The 17,357-nt window shown below is 38.1% G+C and overlaps 1 protein-coding gene and 1 pseudogene across 1 annotated transcript in view; one reads left to right on the top strand and one right to left on the bottom strand.

The window, feature by feature from the left end:
• MYO9A (myosin IXA) overlaps positions 1-17,357 on the bottom strand; it is a 401,408-nt gene that overhangs the window by 326,721 nt on the left and 57,330 nt on the right. Inside the window, exon 2 of the mRNA XM_077123892.1 lies at positions 7,738-8,648. Within this exon, the coding sequence (XP_076980007.1) occupies positions 7,738-8,577 (840 nt within the window). The 5' untranslated portion in view covers positions 8,578-8,648. The remainder of the gene's footprint in view (positions 1-7,737; positions 8,649-17,357) is intronic.
• LOC143652694 (eukaryotic translation initiation factor 4 gamma 2 pseudogene) lies at positions 1,800-3,854 on the top strand (annotated as a pseudogene).

The following is a 17,357-nucleotide window of genomic DNA, read 5'->3' as shown; positions in this document are numbered from 1 at the left end:
ACTCTAGTGCTTCCTTTAGTATTTCTTGCAGAGCTGGTCTCTTGGTCACAAATTCTCTTAGTGACTTTTTGTCTGAGAATGTTTTAATTTCTCCCTCATTTTTGAAGGACAATTTTGCTGGATATAGGAGTCTTGGCTGGCAGTTTTTCTCTTTTAGTAACTTAAATATATCATCCCACTGTCTTCTAGCTTCCATGGTTTCTGCTGAGAAATCTACACATAGTCTTATTGGGTTTCCCTTGTATGTGACGGATTGTTTTTCTCTCGCTGCTTTCAAGATCCTCTCTTTCTCTTTGACCTCTGACATTCTAACTAGTAAGTGTCTTGGGGAATGCCTATTTGTGTCTAATCTCTTCGGGGTGCGCTGCACTTCTTGGATCTGTAATTTTAGGTCTTTCATAAGAGTTGGGAAATTTTCAGTGATAATTTCTTCCATTAGTTTTTCTCCTCCTTTTCCCTTCTCTTCTCCTTCTGGGATACCCACTACACGTATATTTGTACGGTTCACATTGTCCTTCAGTTCCCTGATACCTTGTTCATATTTTTCCATTCTTTTCCGGATAGTTTCTGTTTCTTTTTGGAATTCAGGTGTTTCATCCTCCAAATCACTAATTCTATCTTCTGTTTCTTTAAATCTGTCATTGTAGGTATCCATTGTTTTTTCCATCTTTTCTACTTTATCTTTCACTTCCATAAGTTCTGTGATTTGTTTTTTCAGTTTTTCTATTTCTTCTTTATGTTCAGCCCATGTCTTCTTCATGTCCTCCCTCAATTTATCGATTTCGTTTTTGAAGAGGTTTTCCATTTCTGTTCATATATTCAGCATTAGTTGTTTCAGCTCCTGTATCTCATTTGAACTATTGGTTTCTTCGTTTGACTGGGCCATATGTTCAATTTTCTGAGCGTGATCCGTTATCTTCTGCTGGCGTCTGGGCATTTAGTCAGATTTCCCCGGGTGTTCGACCCCACAGGTTGAAAGATTTTTCTGTGCAATCTCTGGGTTCTGTTCTTCCTATCCTGCCCAGTAGGTGGCACTCGTGGCACACGCCTGTCTGTGGGTTCCACCAGCGAAAGTTGCTGTGGGTCCCTCAACTCTGGAAAACTCTCGCCGTAGGGGAGGTTGGGCAGCCGAAGCGTCTTGGAAGAATGCCAGCCGGCCCGGGGTTCCAAACGCGGGGAGGGTCGCCGGCCGTCGCAGCACAGGAGAGCATCCGGCCAAATTAGCCAGTCGGCCCGGGGCACCAAGCGTGGCGGGAGGGCGCCAGCTGTCGCAGCCCGGGAGAGTGCACTGTTCCCAGCCGACGGGGGAGTCACGTGTTTGGAAGGGATCCCCCGGTCACTGTTCTCCGCAGTCTGGGGATTTCCGACCCAACTATCTCAGTTGTTCCGGGGGGCCTCGTGTGGTGGGGGCACCAGCCGCCGCGGCCTAAGGGGACCGCCTGTCCAATTCTACCAGCTGGCCCAGGAAGGTGGAAGGGAGGGACTCCGGTCGCTTGCCGTCCCACCCAGGAAAGCCCGTGCCCCTTGGTGATCTCACCGGAGCTGGTTCTCCCAGATAGTCAGCCATTCCAGGATGGGGTACGCTGTCCCTTTGATCTCCCTCGTGGCTCCGGGAGCTGCTCTGTATTATCTCCCCTCCCCCAGTAGCTGTTCTGGAGGAGGAAAGGTGAGGGCGGCAAGGCTGTCGAGGCTGGTGGCGGAGGAGCACGGTGAAGGTGGGGGAAGAGGGCACCGTGGTGGTTGGAGAGCAGCCCGAGCAGGAGGGGGAGGAGGGGGGAGAAGGAGGGCGGGCGGCTCGGATGCTGCGGGCCGTGGGCGCCGCGCGGTGGGCTGGCGGAGAAAGAGAGGGGAGAAGGAGGGCCCATCAAAACACTTTTGGAAAAGAAGAGAGTCCAACTCAAAGACATACGAAAAGATTTGGAGTGGCTCTATCAGATAATGAGGCCATGGGGTGAGCTAAGTCCTTAACGGATCAGTACTTTGCCCGAATGTGCTCCTTGATGTTACGTAAGGAACTGCCAGAAGGATTCGATTCCTGCTGCAGGATACCATAGAGTTGTGAGAACACCACTTTTCTTGACAATGGACCAAAAATGATCAATCAAATCCGTCAAGATGCAGTAGAAGATTTAGGAGTGTTTATTCCTGCTCCTATAGCTCAAGGGATGAAAAGTGACTTCTTTCTGGAGGGACCGTTTATACCACTCAGAATGAAAATGAATAGGGACCCACTTGGAGGACTTGCTGATATGTTTGGACAACATGCCAGGAAGCAGAATTGATACTGGTCCAGGAGTTATCCAGGATAGATTTTCATCGGGCATCATCGTTCAAATCAATTCTTCAATGGCCATGGGGGACACACATTATGCCTCCCACACAATCAGTTATGGGAGATGGGAGGCAAGTTTATGAAAAGTCAGGGGCTAAGCCATGTCTACCATAACCAGAGTCAGGGACTCTTATCCCAGCTGCAAGGACAGCTGAAGGATATGTCACCTCGGTTTTCTAAGAAAGGACAGCTTAATGCAAATGAGATTAGCCTGAGGCCTGCTCAGTCATTCCTAATGAATAAAAATCAAGTAACAAAGATTCAGCCCCAGATAACTATGATCCTCCTAGTTCACAGGCACCATGCACTCAAACACCACCTCTGGGACAGACACCTCAGCTTGGACTCAAAACTAATCCACCACCTATCCAGGAGAAGCCTGCCAACACCAGCAAAAAGCCACTACCATCAAAGGAAGAACTGCTTAAATTAACTGAAACTGTTGTAACTAAATATCTGAATAGTGGAAATGCAAATGAGGCAGTGAATGGAGTAAGAGAAATGAGGGCTCCTAAACACTTTCTTCCTGAGATATTGAGCAAAGTAATCATCCTGTCACTAGATAGATGTGATGCAGATAAAGAAAAAGCAAGTTCTTTTATCAGTGTACTCAAACGTGAAGGTACAGCCACTAGCGACAACTTCATGTAGGACTTTTCTGAATGTACTAGACCAGTGCCCCACACTGGAGCTTGACATCACACCCTTGGTGAAATGATATTTAGCACAGTTTGCAGTTCGTGCCATCATTTCAGAGCTGGGAGCATTTCAGAACTAGCTCAACCACTGGAAAATGGCACCCATTTTCCTCTCTTCTTACTTTGCCTTCAGCAATTAGCTAAATTATAAGATCGGGAATGGTTAACAGAACTTTTTCAACAAAGCAAGGTCAATATGCAGAAATGCTCCCAGAAATTGGTCAGAATAAGGACCGTATGTTGGAAATTTTGGAAGGAAAGGGACTGAGTTTCTGAAGGAACTGCTGAAGCAAATCAAGTTGGACCCATCCCCTCAAACCATTTACAAAAGGATTAAAGATAGCATCTCTCCCAAACTTCATGTAGATAAGGGATTTGTGAACATCTTGATGATCAGCTTCTTATAGTATATTTCTAATGAAGTAAACCCACCCAGTGATGAAACAGATTATTCTTCTGCTCCTCACAAAGAACAGTTAGAGCAGGAAAAACAATTGCTTCTTTCTTTCAAGCCAGTAATGCAGAAATCCTTAATGATCATGTTGATCTACAAGTCAGTGCTCTCTATGTTCTTCAGGTGACTGCTACAATAGCAATTTCCCAAAAGGCATGTTACTATGCTTTTTTGTTCACTTCTATGACATGGAGATTATTGAAGAAGAAGAAACTTTCTTGGCTTGGAAAGAAGATATAACCCAAGAGCTTCCAGGGAAAGGCAAGGCTTTGTTCCAGGTGAATCAGTGGTTAACCTGGCTAGAAATTGCTGAAGAAGAAGAATCAGAGGAAGAAGCTGACTAAAGAGCCAACCAAAACCTTAAATTGTGCTAAAAATACTGTTGCTATGATATAACTACATTTGACCTAACCACTGCGAAAATTCACTCTGTTGTAATGTTTTCACAATATTTAAAGCAGAAGCACATCAGTAGGATTTCCTTCTGCATAAGGTTTTTTTGTAATGTAATGTCTTAATCATAGTCTATCATTAGGTATTTTAGGAGCATCTTTAATGTTTAGATAGTACATTAGCAGCATGCAATAATTACATTATAAGTTCTTGAACAGAGGCTGCATTAAGTTATCATAGGCTGTTTTAAGTTAAAAAAACTGAATAGCAACACAGAATACTGTACAAATGCATTTTGCTCAGTGATACTTGAGTTATTGTAATATTTGATTATCCATTGTTACAGAAAAATTCTTAATTGTAATTGATGGTTGTTGCCATAATAGTATACTGCCTGTATTTCTACCTCCAATGGGTTTTATGTGCTAGATTTTAATATCCTTGAGCCTGGGCAAGTGCTCAAGTCTTTTTAAAAGAAACATGGTTTACTTGCACAAAACTGATCAGTTATGAGAGATCATTAAAGCCCCTGAAGTGGTTTTTGCGGGTATGAAACAAATGGTGAGAATGTGAATTGGTCCCTCTTATTATAGTATTGTACATATAGTATATATAATATAATATAGTAATTTATCAAGTCATGTTCATCCCCTGATTTTATATACTTGTATCTATCAATAAACATGTGATACTTGAAAAAAAAAATGAGTTCAGTCAAGTGGCAAGACACACAATCAATATGCAAAAATCAGTAGTGTAAGGGGTGCACGGATAGTTCAGTAGTTAGAATGCCTGCCTTTCATGTGGGAGACCCGGGTTCAATTCCCAGACCATGTACCCAAAAAAAAAATATATCAGTAGTCTTTCTATACACTAATAATGAGCAATCTGAGGATGAAATCAAGAAAAGAGTTTCGTTTACAATAGCAGTTAAAAGAATCAAATATCTAGGAACAAATTTAACCAAGGATGTAAAGGACCTATACATAGAAAACTATAAAACATTGCTAAAAGAAGTAAAGAAGACCTAAATAAATGGAATAATATTCCATGACCATGGACTGAAAGCTAAATACTGTTAAGATGTGAAATATACCCAAAGTTTTATTATTTCACTGACATGAACTAATTATAATATATAAACTCATAGTCATAAAATATAGAATATAGGTTACCAGGATATAGAATGAGACTAAAGAATGGGGAGCAGTTGCTTAACATGTGCAAAATGTTTAACTAGGGTGAACTTAAACATTTGGAAACGGAGAGAAGTGAGGGTAGCACGTTATTGTGGGAAGAATTAACAGTACTGAATGTGTGTGAGTGTGAGGGAAAGGGGAAATTTAGAGTCATGTATGTCATCAGAAGGAAAGTTGGAAGCTAAAACATGAGAATGTATAATACAGTGAATCTTATGATGGACACTGTCCACGATTAACTGTACAAATATAAAAGAGCTCTTTCATGAACTATAGCAATTATATAATACTAGTATAAGGAGTCAATAATAGAGAGATATATGGGGGAAAATGTACCTATTGCAACCTATGAACTATAGTTAATAGTAAGGTTTTAATTATCTTCATCAACAGTAACAAGCATATCACAACAACTCTGTGGGTCAATAATAAGGGGTTATAAAGAATATGGAGGATTAGGGCCTCCTTTTTTATTTTTCTTTCTTTTCTGGAGTAATGGAAACATTATAAATTTGATCATGGGGCTGTATGCACAACCATATGATGATACTGTGAACTAGGGATTGTATATCTCAGATGGTTTCTATGCTGTGTGACCATATCACAATAAAACTGCATTTTTTTAAAAAAGCATTAGGATACAGAGAAAAGAGGAGGAGAAGGGCATAGGGTAGAAGGAGAAAAAAAAGTGAACCCTTAGAGTTTCAAGGCTAGGTACAGATGTAAAAGTTCCAGAAATATAAATACACCGGCAAGAATATTTTCCCCAAATGATAGAGGGAGGAGAGCTGGGGACATAAATAAAATCAGAAAGAAAGATAGGTGCTAAAGATTGAGATGGTAGACTCTAGGAATGCCTACAGTGTATAATAATAGTGACTAAATGCACAAATTTTAAAAATGTTTTTGCATGAGGAAGAACAAAGGAATGTTATTATTGCAGGGTGCTGAAAATAGATGGTAATTAATACTTTAAAATGTGACCGTATGTGTGAGACTAAAGCAAAAAATGTTTGTTAGAAAAAAAAAAGAATATTTTCCCCAACCACCAATATCTATAAACCATCTACAGTCCCTTCTACAGATAGGAATCCAACCTTCTGTTTTCTTCTTTCACAGGGAAATATGACTCTAGTTATCTCTTTCTTGGTATCACTATGACCAAGAGACACCCACTCATCCAGGGGTGAAAACCTCCCTGGAAGCATGGGAGCTGACTCCCAGGGATGAGCCTAGCCCTGAAAATGTGGGATCAACAAAGCCATCCTGACCAAAAGGGAGAAAGGTATAACACATAAGGTATCAGTGGCTAAGAGAGTTCAAAGAGAGTTGAGAGGCTACTCTAGAGGTCACTTTTGGTCAAGCTTCAGTTAGACATTGCTACTATCACAGCTTGCCAAACCCCAACCAAAATTATTCCTGCTAATCCTAAAGAACACCTAGGGCATTATATAACATTCTACAAAGGTTCCACACACTAGGGTAACTTTGCATAAACCTAAAATCTCCAGATGGGTCCCTAGAACAGTTAAATCCTGAAATACAGACGGGCCAGCTTCTCCAGAACATCAAATAGTTCCATCCTCCCATCCTATATTACCAACAGCCCCTTCCAACATGAAAAAGTTAGAATGGGCATAGCCCAAATAGCTGTAAAAAGTGAGGGAAAGATCAAAGGTGATGGTGGAGTTATGTGAGAAGGTAGGGCTTAACAAATGAGTATGACTCCTGAATCATTATATTGATATTTCTTTTAGTCTCCAGTATTTTGGAGCAGCCAGAAGGAAAAACCTAAAATTGTGGACCTGTAACCCATAACAAACTCTGAAATCTGTTCTTTAACTGTTGTAGTGTGCTTTGAAATTTATTGGGTTTTTTTTTTTGTATATATGTTATTCTTCACAATAAAAAAATAAAATAATACGATTGAGAGAAAAAAAGATACCCACTGAAAAAAAATACCACTATTACACATCTTTACCTTCAATATTCCACACTGCCATTTTTGCTTTCCTTTCTTTCATAATTCTAAGGCTAATATGTACATTTAGCATATCAATTAAATATAAGTACCAGAATTTACAAGGTACAGTTTCCTTTGGTAACTGCAAATGATGTTTATATTTCTATTCAGTTTTATTTTATTTCTCACATCTACCAAATATTTTTTCAAGAAAAAATTTTTTTTAATGTTTGTCATGGTTAGGTTCCTGTGTCAACTTGGCCAAGTGGTGGTACCTGTTTGTCTGGTTGGGCAAGTGTTGGCTTGTCTGTTGACATGAGAACATTTCATAGAATTAAATCATGATCATGTCAGCTGCATCCACACCTGATTCCACTCGTAATTAGCCAAGGGAAGTGTCTTCTGCAATGAGTGATGCTTAATCTAATCACTGGAAGCCTTTTAAGGAGGATTCAGAAGAAACAGGCTCTCTTCCTGCTCCAGCTGGCCAGCCTCTCCTGTGGAGTTCATTCAGACCCTCCATCGGAATCGTCAGCTTCATAGCCTGCCCTGTGGATTTTGGACTCAGCATTCCCATGGTTATGTGAGACATTTTTATAAATTTCATATTTGCGAGTGTTTCCTATTGATTCTGTTTCTATAGAGAACCCTAACTAATACAACGTTTAAGAGTAAGAAAAGTATGTCTATATGCTTACCTCAAGTACTGGTCCAGCTCCAAGAATAATCTGTTCTACTCCACTAGCGAATCCTTTCTGACTTAGAGCAGTAAGGTGGTGAATAAGAAAGTTTGTGCTTTGAGTCTTCCCAGAACCACTCTCTCCTGAAATCACAATGCACTGATTCTTTTTGTGCTGAAGCATGGCATGATACGCTACATCTGCCACAGCATAAATATGTGGCTCAAGTTTTCCCAATTGGTGGTTATCATACATTTTTACATACTTAGGGTTATAAATAGGAAGAAACTTGAATGGATTAATAACTATTAGAATACTGCCAACATAGGTATAAATTTTTTCATGCTTAAAGCGATTTCGCAGGTTTTCTAAGAGCGTTTTCTCATTCAAATCAGGTAAGCTACATAAGTCATCAAAGTCCTTCTGTTGAGGCTGTGGAAGAAATCCCCGTTCCATCATCCTGCGACGTTCTTCTGTTACCCGTAGCCATGACTGAAGACTACCATAATGTATCGATCCATCAAGATTTTTTTCTCTCAGAAGAAAGCGGTAGTCCTCCCCACTCAATCGATTTTCCAGAGCTATTCGGGGCCATAGCATCATTCGCTGAACTGGACAGTCTGTTGGATTGAGTATCCATTCTTCTCCACCAAATTCCTTTACCTCTGCTAGAACATAACATTTTGTTCTGTCAAGATGAAGTCTATGTATCAGAGAGTCAATTACCTCAGCAGCTGTGGAGGTTTTTCTGGCAGGAACTGGACAATAGATTGTCCCTTCTGAAATTGCCCCAGGATATATATGTAATGTGTGTTCATTTTCTTCAAAACGTCGTCTTCCTCCATCATTTATATTCATATTGGATCCTGTCCCATTAGCATGGATAATATATGTTCAAGATGTCGTGAAACATTTTCTTGGCAAAAGAACTGTAACATAAAAGAAAATGTGAAACATTTATTACTTTCTGATGCTTAAGAAAAAAAGCTTAACAATCATGTTGATTAAATCTTTTACTATAAAAAATTCTAACTCTTCTGTAGCTACAGTCTTGAAAACAGTTTCATTAAGACCACATATTACATCTGACAGTCCAAATCTGGGCACTAATACAACTTGCAAAAAAATTGTTTCAATGCTTTATTATATCAATAATTCAGATTTCAAAGAGTACAAAATAAATAATTTTGTTTCCTGCTACCTCAAATGTTTCCAAAGAACCTGGGATTAGAAACAAGTCCTTTTCTCATAGGTGAAGACCCTTACTAAAAACTGGATTAAGATGAACAGAATAAGCATGCAAATCTAATCATTCTGCACCCAAAATTTCTTAATGATAAAGAAAAACAAGAAAGAACGACATCAATGAAGCAAAAATTTTGTGAAATTTATTTAAAATGTTAATACAATGAGATGAGATAAACAGAGAAATTAAACTAAAATTAAACTAGAATACATGAAAAGAGGCCTGCTACAGAGATGGACATAGTTTCAGGAATTTCAGATTCTGATTATCCTCTGCGGTGGGGAAGTGAAGAGGGTTTGGGAGGGACAACAAAAAAAAGCCTTGTCCCTGGCTTCCTGAACAAAGCTGGCAAAATTATACAATGAGGCTGACTAGCACCACTAAATAATTTTACTCAACCTCGTGTTATCCCTCACTGCTACTGATCTGTTTCAATCTATCCTCAAGTCAACTCTTAAAACTATTCTGTATACCCTTACAATCTTTTCAAATCCACCTCTAGAAAAATGATTTCAGTTTTTAGACCTCATTGAGAGCATAGTGATTTCCCTCAAATGACTTCTCAAATTCAAAGTTTATTCCTATTTATCTCATCTCTATTATTCCACTTTCGTCTACAGAGAAAGTATATCCCACATTCTTTCCAGGATAATAATAATCATCTCCATTAGTAACTTGCCTCACCAAACAATCACTCTCATGTATCTTTTTACCTTTTTACTTATTTCATTCTTTAACATATTTAAAAAATGCTGTGCTATTAAAAAAAAAAACCCTTTAGTTACTTCACTCTCATAAGACCACCCATTTGTAAAAATCCTTTCAACCAAGGAATTTTGCTTTACACCTCTTTTTAGACTATCTTTCAAACACAGAGATTAATATAGAATATACAAAAATCAGCCATATACCTACCACCCAGATTCAACAAGTTTTAAAAACCACTGTATTTGCCCCAGATCACTTTATAAGAAAATAAAATACTGGGGAGACAGTTAAAGCTCCATTGTTTGGTCTGAAGAAATAACAACTATCATCAGGGTGACATTTGTACCATGTATGTTTTTATATTTTTATTATCTATGTGGCTGTCACAAACTGAATATAATACTGTTTTTGTTTTTTTAGCTTTAAATAATGATACCAAGCAATACTTAATAGTATTTGTCTCACTTTAACTTGATACTGTCTTCTCTATCTATAAATGTTCACACACGTAAAGTTCATTAACTACAAAATATTCCGTTTATGATTATACCACAATTTTCTAATCCTCTGACCCTGCAGTACACATTTAGCTTATTTCCCACGTTACACTATTAAACCAATGCTGCAATTTCCATATGTTTCCTTATGCCCCTTTGCGAAAATTTCTCTGGGATTTATACCTTGGCATGGTGATATAAGGTTTTAAGAATGTTCAAGGTTACAAAATATTAATAAAACCTCTAAAAAATGGTTGTACTAATTCACTTTTTTTTACATGGGTAGGCACTGGAAATCAAACCCAGGTCTCCAGCACAGCAGGCAAGAACTCTGCCACTGCACCACCATTGCCCGACCAACCTCAATGCACTATTTTTGTAGCCAGCACGTGACAATTCACGTCTCTTTCTCCTTACTAAAAATCAGTAGTGTTACACTTCAGTCTCTGCCAATCTAAGAAATGTGAAAGATATCTCATTATTTTAATTTGAGCTCAAATTAAATTTGAGCATATTAAATTTGAATGACTATAGTGAAGCTTAGAAACTCTTACCCTCTCATATGACATTTGGACAATGTTGTTTCTTCATTTCCTTTTCCATTTTTATGAGTTCTTTTCCTTCTTGGTTTGAATTATTTTCTCAAGTATGCTAGATATTAATCAGTTTTCAGTCAAAATGTGTGCCAAGGTTTCCTAGATCTTACACCCAAAGCACGAGCATTGAAGAAAGAAACAGATAAATGGGAATTCCTCAAAATTAAACACTTTTGTGCATCGAAGAACTTTGTCAAGAAAGTAAAAAGACAGCCTACATAATGGGAGACAATATTCGGAAACGATATATCAGATAAGGGTCAAGTATCCGGAATATATAAAGAGATCGTCAACTCAATAACAAAAGACAAAAACCTAATTACAAAATGGGCAAAAGACATAAACAGACACTTCTCAGGAGAGGAAATACAAATGGCCAAAAGGCATATGAAAAGATGCTCAACTTCACTGGCTATTAGGGAAATGCAAGTCAAAACTACAATGAGATATTATCTCACATCCACCAGAATGGCCATTATCAATGAAACAGAAAACGACAAGTGCTGGAGAGGATGTGGAGAAAGAGGCACACACTTATCCACTATTGGTAGAAATGTAAAATGGTACAACCACTGTGGAAGGCAGTTTGGCGGTTCCTGAAGAAGCTAAGCATAGAATTGCCATATGATCCGGCAATACCACTGATAAGCATCTACTCAGAGGACATGAGGGCAAAGACACAAACGGACATTTGCACACCAATGTTTATAGTAGCATTATTTACAATTGCCAAGAGATGGAAACAGCCCAAATGTCCATCAACAAATGAGTGGCTAAACAAGCTGCAGTATACACATATGATGTAATATTACACAGCTGTAAGACAGACTAAAGCTATGAAGTACGAAATAACATGGATGGACCTTGAGGACATTATGCTCAGTGAGATTAGCCAGAAACAAAAGGACAAATACTGTATGGTCTCACTGATATGAACTAACATTAATGAGTAAACTTGGAAAATTTCAGTTAAAAACAGAGACCATCAGGAGATAGAAATAGGGTCGATACTGGGTAACTGGAGTGGAAGGAATACAGATTGTGCAACAGGACTGACTGTAAAATTTCAGAAATGGATAGCACGATACTACCTAACTGTAATACAATAATGTTAGTACACTGAATGAAGCTGAATGTGAGACTGATAAAGGGAGGAAGGCTAGGGGTACAAATGAAATGAGAAGGAAAGACGGACAATAAAGACTGAGATGGCATAACCTAGGAATGCCTAGAGTGTACAATGACAGTGACTAAATGTACAAATTAAAAAATGTTTTTGCATGAGGAAGAACAAAGGAATGTCAATATTGCAAGGTGTTGAAGATAGATGGTAATTAATATTTTAAAACTTATGTGTGAGACTAAAGCAAAAAATGTTTATGTGGTACAAAATTTATATTTTGACTAGTGTATTTCCTAATATAACTTCTATGGACAGTTTAACTGAAAACACCATAAGTACATGGAATCTTGAGTAGGCATGAGATTTTGTAGGTTTGTCCAAATGATGCCCTGATAAAACCAGAGTGATCTGAACAGTGAATAAAAAAGTACTTGCAAAGTCCCCTTGAGGGAATGGTGAGAAAAGGGGAAAATTCAACTTCCCCATAAGGAGAAGGCCTGATATTCTTGCAAGCAGTGAGGACAAAAAAAAAATCAACAGACTCAATCAATCTTGGGGTTTGTTCATATGAAACATATCCCTGCAAAGGATAGGCTAAACTTACTTAAAATTAGGCCTAAGAGTCACTCCAAGAACCTCTTTCGTTGCTCAAATGTGGCCTATCTCTCAGCCAACACGACAAGCAAACTCACTGCCCTACCCCTCTCTACATGGGACATGACTTCCAGGGGTGCAAACCTCCCTGGTAGCATGGGACAGAAGTCCCTAACAAGCTGGGACTCAACATCAAGGGGTTGAGAAAACCTTCTGACTGAAAGGGGGAAGAGAGAAATGAGATAAAGTGTCAGTGGCTGAGAGTTTCAAATAGAATCGAGAGGTTATCCTGGAGGTTATTCTTATGCATTATAAAGATATCCCCTTTTTAATTTAAGGTGTATTAGAGAGGCTTGAGGGAAGTGCCTGAAATTGTAGAACTGTGTTCCAGTAGCTATGTTTCTTGAAGATGACTGTATAATGATATAGCTTTTACAAGTGACTGTGTGATTGTGAAAATCTTGTTCTGATGTTCCTTTTATCTTTAGTATGGACAGATGAGTAAAGCATATGGATTAAAAATAAATAATAGGGAGAACAAATGTTAAAATAAATTGGGGAGAGGGAAATATTAGTGGACAATGAGTGGAGGGGTAAGGGGTATGGTATGTATGAGTCTGTTCTTTTTTCTTTTTATTTCTTTTTTTGGAGTGAAACAAATGTTCTGAGAAATGATCATGGTGATGAATATACAATTATGTGATGATATTGTAAGCCAATGATTGCAAACCAAGTATGGAATGTTCATATGTTAAGAATGTTCGGGTTGTATGTTGATTGATTTTATTAATAAAAAAAATTTTTTTAAAGGTGTGGGCCAAATACCTACTACCAATAAGTGGCTTATTTTTCTATTATGTTTACACTGCCTTTTGTTGTAGAGAAGATTTTATTTTTAATAAAGTAAAACATCAATCCTTTATAGTTTATACTTTATTTTTAATATAATTAACAACAATTGCTGATAATGTTTACTGAGGATTTACTTGTATTAGTCATTTTTCTAAGCACTTTGCACAGATTACTTCATTTAATCCTCACAACTCCAATGATGATGTTTTATCATCATCCTCATTTGCAAATGAGGAAACAAACATAACTTACCCAAACTCATAGCCAGAGTGTGATCAAACTGAGATTTGAAGTAGGCAATCTGACTCTAAAATCCACACATACTATTATTTCCTGGCACACTTCTTTTAAATCCTACTTTATGCTGAGGACCTAAAGTATTATCCTATATTTCCTTCTAAAAGGTGTAAATTTTCCTTTTCTCATGTAGATCTATAATTCACATAGAATTTATTTTCATGTATGCTGTGAGACAGGGCTCAATTTCTTTCACTCCAGTTCAGATTAGCAATTGAGCCAATACCACTTTGAACAGTCTATTCTTTCATCACTGATTTTACAAATACCATGTCTGTCAGGTAGCAAATTTCCATATACATTCATATCAATCTGGCCTCTATGTTCTGATCTATTGGTCTATTTATCCATCCCTAAATTCAACTTAATTACTATAGTTCTACAACAAATTCTGATAACCACAGGGAAAGTCAATTCAATCTGTTACTTATTTAACTTGAGCTAAATACTCTAGATGATGACTTTTCAGTATCTCAACTATGATGGAAAAAAAATACATGGTATTTTGATTGACACAGCACTGATTTCGTAGATGTATTTTAGTAAAAACTGACATCTTAATAATTCTCCCATTCATGAACACAATGGATTTTGAATTAAGAAAAAGTCACTTAAAACTATACAATCTTCAACTGCCCTGACTGGCCCCTTCCCAACCCCTCAACAGCTCAGGACATAGCTGACATACATTCCCAATGCAGATTCCTCATTCCAGTGCCAGAGAGAACCGAGTAAGCTTCATGTACATACTAGGAACATGCATGTATGGCACAGTTTGTTTGGTGGTGCCCTGGGGAACTCACTATCCCAAAACTTGTCCTGGGTATAGAAGGCAGTTCACAAAGCTCTCCTAAAGAACACTATGGGAGAGAAATCAAGTAGCTAGCTACCTGTGGCAAGGAATTACTGGCTGTAGGATATACAATCCAGTGCCCAAACCAAGAAGACACTTGTTTCCAAGGGAACAGAGGACATTCATACACATGTAAAAGGGAATTACCAGGGTCCCTGGCAAAGAAAGAACTAAGGCATCTGCCCTATATTTTCGCCTGAAGCTATTCTCTAAACTCATTGTATTCTCAGTCTTGCAGGAGAGGATTTCCAGGGTCAATCTGCAAAGATTGGGAAAAGGGTTTCCTTATTACTTTTCTGCTAGCTCCTGGTATTCAAGGAAAGCTTTGTCATAACACTAGTTGGACGCAAGTGTAAGGAACAGCAACCTCACAATCTAAATCCCAGTGATAAAATATTAAATTGGAAAAATGTCCAGGTTTCAACAAAAGATAACAAAACATACAAAGAAACAGGAACTGATGGCACAGGCAAAAGAAAAAAATAAAGCTTTAGAAAGCATCAATGAGGAAACTCAGACCTAGAACAACCACACAAAGACTTTAAATATAGTCCTAAATATGCTCAAAGACCTAAAGAAAAACATGGACAACAAACTAAAAGAAATCAGGAAAATGATAGATGAACACAATAAAGAATACCAATTGAGACGTGTAGATCATATAAAGTAATCAACACAGTTGAAGACACAGCAACAGAAATTAAAAATTCCCTAGACAACATCAACAGCAGATTGGAGCTGGGAGAAGAAATCAGTGAACTTGCAGAAAAGACAACTGAAATCATCCAAGCTGAGGAGCAGAAAGAAGAAAGAATGAAAAACAGTGAACCATGCCCAAGTGAGTAGAATATCACCAAGTATACAGTAAGTTACATATTGTGAGAATTCTAGAAGGAGAAGAAAGGGGCAGACCAAATATTCAAAGAAATGGCTGCAAACTGTTCAAACTTAACAAAAGACGTGAATATTGTGCAGAATTGAATCTATTACATACCCCAGAAAAGCCATGTTTTAATCCTGAATAATTTTGTGGGGGCAGCCATTTCTTTCAATCCTTATTCAAAAGACGTGACTGTTGTGCAGAATTGAATCTATTATGTATCCCAGAAAAACCATGTTTTAATCCTGATCAATTTTGTGGGGGTAGCCATTTCTTTTAATCTTTATTCAATACTGTAGGGCTATAACTTTTTACGAGATTATCTCCATGGAGATGTGACATGCCCAATTGTGGGTGGGACCTTTTGATTTGATGGAGATATGACTCCACCTATTACAGATGGGACCGGATTAGTTTACTGGAACCCTTTAAAAGAGGAAACATTTTGGAGAGAGTTCAGAGCAGAGCAAATCCAGACACTTGGAGAACAACTGCTTCAGAGCTGACAGAGCCAATGTACATGTCTGGAGACTGAGACAGAAATAGCCAAGATGCTAAGCAAGGATTCACAGAAATAGCCAGAATCTGAAGAGAAGAAATCTCCAGCCCCAGCAGATGCTAAGCTAGGCGGTGAAACCCAGAATTTTGTCCCAGAGCAGTTTAGTAAATGCCCACAGACACACTGAGAGGAAACCACTGGCACCAGAAGCCAGAACAAGGACCAGCAAATGCCAGCCACATGCCTTTCCAGATCATCCCTTCCTTGAGCCAATGTATCCTTCTCTGGATGCCTTAGTTAGGATATATGTATGGCCTATAAAATTGTAACTTATTAAATTCCCTTTTTAAAAGCTATTCCATTTCTGTGTATTGTATTCTGGCAGCTTAACAAACTAATACAAATACACATATCCAAAATGCTCAAAAACTCCAAACAGGAAAAACACAAATAGGTCAATGCTGGGGCACATTATAATCAAACTGCTAACTGCTAAAGATAAAGAGAGAATTCTGAAAGCCACAAGAGAGAACCAACATGTCATATACAAGAGAGTCTAAGTAAGATTAGGTGTTAATCTAATATTGAAAAACATGGAACCAAGAAGGCAGAGGGAAGTATTGAAAGCAAAAACATGCCAACTCATTATTCACAAGTGCCAATGGAGGAAGGTGGCCTAAGGGTACGCTGACTGAAGAATGGAAGGGCGAACTGTGGTGTATACAGAATGTTGAGTGGCTGCAGAGAGGAATGAAGTCATGAGACAGACAAGTAGGTGAATAAAACTTGAAGACAGTGAAATAAATCAAAATGAAAAGACAAAATATTGTATGGGCTCACTAATATGGACTAACTATAATGTGCAAACTTTGAGAACTGAATTTGAGAGCACAGGTTATCAGAGGAAGGCTTATTGTAAAGGTTCCTAGATTGTAAACTCTTATAGCAGTCACATCTAAGCTCTTTGTGTATAATCTGATTACTTCCTGGAATTTAAGGTATCTGTGTGACACCTGAGACTCAGAGCTAGAGTTCTACAGCCATGGAAATCAGCAAGAACCCATACAGCAACTGTTTAAAAAGCTGAAAAAGAGATATCAATTAGAGATATGAATGAAGCTAGTCTAGTTAGGACAAAGGTAAATCAGACACAAGTGAAAGGATGATACTGACTGTATTTAAAACTTCAACTTCTGTGTGACACCAAAGGAAGAAATATTTGGTGTAAAATTTATATTTTCTATAGCACACTATCTAATTTAACTTGTATGGTCAGTTTATTCAAGCACAATAATAATACAGAACCTTGAAGAGGAAGTGAGATCTTGTTGGTATGTACAGGTTAGCGTGATGCCCCGATACTTCCCAGAGTATTCTAGACAGAAGAAAAAAAAAAGTATTTGCAAACTCTCCTTGAGGGACAGGGGGGAAAAAGTGGAAATATGAAACCTCACATTCTTACAAGCATTGGGGACTACCAATTTAATAAGCCA

This window comes from Tamandua tetradactyla, chromosome 12, assembly GCF_023851605.1.
Source record: "Tamandua tetradactyla isolate mTamTet1 chromosome 12, mTamTet1.pri, whole genome shotgun sequence".
Lineage (NCBI taxonomy): Eukaryota > Metazoa > Chordata > Mammalia > Pilosa > Myrmecophagidae > Tamandua > Tamandua tetradactyla.
The sequence above is the reverse complement of the archived record's forward strand: the minus strand, read 5'-3'. Positions and strand labels throughout refer to the sequence as shown.